Here is a 4,784-nt window from a genome sequence, read left to right on the forward strand (position 1 = left end):
TAAATTTAATGGAAATCCAAATCATTATTATAGTTAAATTTGTGATGGATGTTTAAAGTAAAATTCGGTGTGTAACATTCACAAACTATCTATAAATGTCTAGATAGTGTATTTGAAGCACTAATACATCACTCATTTGCGTTACCGTATTTGAATTGGTTAAAACATGCCAAGAACGGGGTGTTACGAGTAATAAAGATTATTGAAAGTCAATGGAGTGCATTTTTATACTCTTGCAAACAGTTGTTACAGAGTATTATAGTTTTGTTCACCTAACGGTTGTACGTATCTTCTTCTTCTTCTTAATTGGCGTAGACACCGCTTACGCGGTTATAGCTATGTGGCGTAGCCAGGTCCTTCCTTACCTAGTCCTTCCAACGGAGTGGAGGTCTTCCTCTTCCTCTGCTTCCCCCGGCGGGTACAGCATCGAATACTTTCAGAATTGGAGTGTTTTCGCCAATTCGGACAATATGACCTAGCCAGCGTAGCCGCTGTCTTTTAATTCGCAGCACTATGTCAATGTCGTCATATATCTCATACAGCTCATCGGAGCATAAATCTTTCGCAGAACTTTTCTCTCGAAAACTCGCAACGTCGACTCGATCAGTTATTGTCATCGTCCAAGCCTCTGCACCATATAGCATTACGGGAATAATGAGTGATTTTTAGAGTTTGCTTTTTGTTCGTCGAGAGAGTACTCAGTCCGAAGTAGCACCTGTTGGCAAGAGTTATCCTGCGTTGGATTTCCAGGCTGACATTGTTGGTGGTGTTTATACTGCTTCCTAAATAGCCGAAATTATCTACAATTTTAAAGTTATGACTGCCAAGAGTGACGTGAGAGCCAAAGCGAGTGCGACGACTGTTTATTTGATGACAGGAGATATTTCGTCTTGCCCTCGTTCACTGCCAGACCCATTTGCTTTGATTCCTTGTCCAGTCGCGAGAAAGCAGAACTAACGGCGCGGGTGTTGAGGCCGATGATATAAATATCATCGGCATACGCCAGCAGCTGTACACTCTTATAAAAGATTGTACCTGCTCCATAAAGTTCTGCAGCTCGAATTATTTTCTCCAGCAGCAGATTGAAGAAGTCGCACTATAGGGAATCTGAAACCTCGTTTGGTATCGAACGGCTCTGAGAGGTCCTCCCCGATCCTGACGGAGCTTTTGGTGTTGTTCAATGTCAGTTTACACGGCCGTATTAGTTTTGCGGGGATACCAAATTCAGACATCGCAGCATAAAGGCAGCTCTTTTTCGTGCTATTGAAAGCAGCTTTGAAATAGACGAAGAGGTGGTGTGTATCGATTCTCCTTTCACGCGTCTTTTCCAAGATTTGGCGCATAGTGAATATCTGGTCGGTTTTCCAGGTCTGAAGCTACACTGATAAGGTCCAATCAGTTTGTTGACGGTGGGCTTTAATCTTTCACACAATACGCTCGATAGAACGTTATTCGATGTTGAGGTGGCTTATCCCACTGTAGTTGGCGCAGATTGTGGTGTCTCCTTTTTTGTGGATTGGGCAGAGCACACTTAAATTCCAAACGTTGGGCATGCTTTCGTCCGACAATTTTTTGCAAAGAAGCTGATGCGTGCTCCTTATCAGTTCTTCGCCGCTGTGTTTGAATAGGTCGACCGGCAATCCATCGGCCCGCGCTTTGTTCCTCAGGCGGGTAATTGCTATTCGAACTTCTTCATGGTCAGGCAATGGAACGTCTGCTCCATCGCCATCGATTGGTTAATCGGGTTCATCTTCTCCTATCGTTGTACTTGCATGATAACTAAATGCGCCATAAAAATATGACGGCGGGATGGTATTATAAGGCTTTGTATGGGTCGGGGTAAAAATTGGACAATGGACAAATTTTGTATGTGGTATTCTTTTCATATTTCTATGTCACTCTGTGAAAGTTAATGAAATCGGACAATAACCACGCCTACTTCCCATATAGCACAATTTCAAATTCCAATTTATTAGTTCAGTTTACAGTACACAAATTAAGAAGCAATTAGTATAACGGGAAAAACTTTGCACGAATAATGCCTTTAGTGTATATCACCTTATGGCAAAAAATTGTTTAAATCCAACCAAAACTGAAAACGCTAGGTACCGAATATGTGGACCACAGTACCTATGGTAGACTTTTGATGGAAAATGTCGGTCAATGTGTGAGATATATAATTTAAATTCAGGGATAGTACTTCTCTCACAATAGCATGTGTGTATGTCCAAAATGGATTGGATCGGACAAAATATTTAATATTATATAAAAACTTTAGAATTTTGGGGTGACCAATATTTGAGTTATCCAAATGAAAATAAGTGTGTTTTTTATTTATAACAGTGTATCTTTGTGTCAAAAATAGATAAATTTTAGCGAAAACTTGGTCTAGCCCCTATATAACTAATATCAGCATTTTCGAACATCCAGCTGACTTTACTCTATATGACTGGTTTTACACCTTAAATTATTTCCCTGGCTTTCATTCTTCCAAGTCGCAAGAGTATAAAATGTTCGGTTGCACCCGAACCTACTCTTTCTTACTTGTCAGTGGTTATTTTTGTGATAAAGGCATTAACACCACAGGGTGGCGATTGACCTGGAAAACCTACAGCATTTAAAAGATTAGTTATTTTTCAAGTTCAAGAATTGGAAGAAAAAAAAAAAAGGGTATCCTTGAAAATATGCGTAAGCAATTAGAACAAGTTGATGAGGAAATGAAAATGATCAAATATCAGTAATATATCTCTAATTTAGTCATTCGAATGCTAGTCAATCGTACTGTAGACAATGCTTAATATTATTTGATGTTATTTAATTTCTTAATTAATGTTTCTTCTTTTTTGTGATCAATAATATTGAAAAAACTGACTGTATGGTGAATTAATAATAAAAAAGAAGTTTAACTTCTAACAAATTGATAAAAATAGTAATTTTTGGATTTTCAAAAGTTATAAACATTTGATCGAAAGAAACTGATCTTTTATGGATAGTTGGAAATCTGAGTCAATTCCGGGTATTAAGTGTAAAATATAGTAAACAAAAATTATTTTTAAAATAAATAATTTACAATTACATCGAATTTTTTAATGACAATTATGTTTTTGTAGGTTCAGGAATTTTATTTTCGGTCAGGGAAAAGTCTTGGAAAAGTCAGAGAATTTTAAAATTAGTGTTCAGTCGATACCCTGCAACATGTTTGACTACTCCTCACTACTTTAAACTAGTTGAAGTTATACTGACTGTGTTTCATGAATATTACAATGCTAAACATTCGGGCGATTTGCGCAAGTGATTTTTATTTCCCAGTAGATCTTTCTTATTGGTATGGCGCCTTACTTAAGGTGGAACGCAATTACAGACAAGTTATTTTTCCAAATGAGCCTACATTATTTTTTGTCAATTTCTTACATGTCGGAGGATGCATTTGTTGCGAAGCGAAGTCAAGTGTTGCTTTTGAAAAGTTACTGAGAGCTGTTTGAGAAGATAAATTTATTTTATGCATCGTAAAACACCCGTCGTAATATTTCTAAGTTTTTAATATAAAAATTACATATTCTAAAACTAAAGACAATTAAGTAATTTGTTTATTTTATACATCAAAGAAGTTCGTTTTATAGCGAATTTTTAATATTCTAGTGCTTCACAAGCTGGATATGAGGGTATCACTAATCGTCTTTTAGATGCTGGAGCTGACGGTCGCTCACATGCTGTTACCAAATACTCGCCACTTTATGTTGCTGTACATCATGGATATTATAATATTGCAAAATTAATGTTGGAACGATTCCCGGAATTGATAAAGGTAATTATATATATTTTGTTTAGTTTTTGCTTATATTAGGTTGTCAAAAAAGTCTTGCGGTATTTTCGCTAGTTGGCGCTGAGAGCGCGTAGTTTTAGTTTTATTCGTCGCATCGGCATTTACAGTACTACTACGATAAAGGCAAAAATGCATCCCAAGTCGCCAATGAAATTTGTGCAGTTTATGGACCCGATACAGTTTCCATTTCCACCGCACAACGATGGTTTCAACGTTTTCGTTCTGGCGTAGAGGTGGTCGAAGAGAGAGCCACGCTCTGGAAGGCCTGTCGTCGAAAATTGCTATAAAATCGAAGAAATCGTCGAAAGAGACCGGCATATTAGCAGCCGTAGCATCGGTCAAGAGCTGGGCATGAGTCATCAAAAAAAAATTTATGAACAATTGAAAATTCAATAAAAATACCGCAAGAAATACCGCAAGACCTTTTTGACAACCTAATATAATTCATATACATACCTACATACATACATGCATGTAATTGAACTTGAGTTTTATAGCAACCTACAGTGGAGCGTTGGCTGCCAATACATGCCGCCTGCATTAACGGCCATATTCCTTTACTTGAGTTGCTAATCGGATTTAAATATCCACAAAATTTGTACAGTACTTATCGCGATGTAGAAGGCCAATGGGAGTGGCGTTTACCTTTTGATCCTAATGCCCAAGATGTAACTGGCCAGACAAGCCTTTATATTGCCAGCATACTAGGCAACAAGTCATTGGTAAATTTGTTACTTAAATGGCGAGTGAAATGTCAGAAAACAGTTGCAATTGAAGTTGATGGAAACGGAAAAGATGCAACACGAAATTCTAGTAGCAGTAGTACTCCTATTACGCCTACTCGCAAGCGGATTTCATTTGGTATCCAAGCAATTATGTTAAAGTTAAATATTACTGGAGAGGATGATAATCGAGTTGATGTAAGTAATAATAATAATAATAATAATAATATTAATAATAA

General features: G+C 37.2%; 1 protein-coding gene across 4 annotated transcripts in view; it reads left to right on the forward strand.

Annotated features, from left to right (window-relative positions):
* LOC108966267 (leucine-rich repeat serine/threonine-protein kinase 1) overlaps positions 1 to 4,784 on the forward strand; it is a 43,553-nt gene that overhangs the window by 13,460 nt on the left and 25,309 nt on the right. For all 4 annotated transcript variants that reach the window (XM_018929051.1, XM_018929054.1, XM_018929052.1 and 1 more), the window contains 2 exons: positions 3,640 to 3,805; positions 4,321 to 4,743. In XM_018929051.1, coding sequence (XP_018784596.1) covers positions 3,640 to 3,805; positions 4,321 to 4,743 — 589 coding nt within the window. The remainder of the gene's footprint in view (positions 1 to 3,639; positions 3,806 to 4,320; positions 4,744 to 4,784) is intronic.

Source organism: Bactrocera latifrons, unplaced genomic scaffold, assembly GCF_001853355.1.
Source record: "Bactrocera latifrons isolate USDA-ARS-PBARC rearing strain unplaced genomic scaffold, ASM185335v1 scaffold_158, whole genome shotgun sequence".
In the NCBI taxonomy this organism is placed as follows: Eukaryota; Metazoa; Arthropoda; class Insecta; order Diptera; family Tephritidae; genus Bactrocera; species Bactrocera latifrons.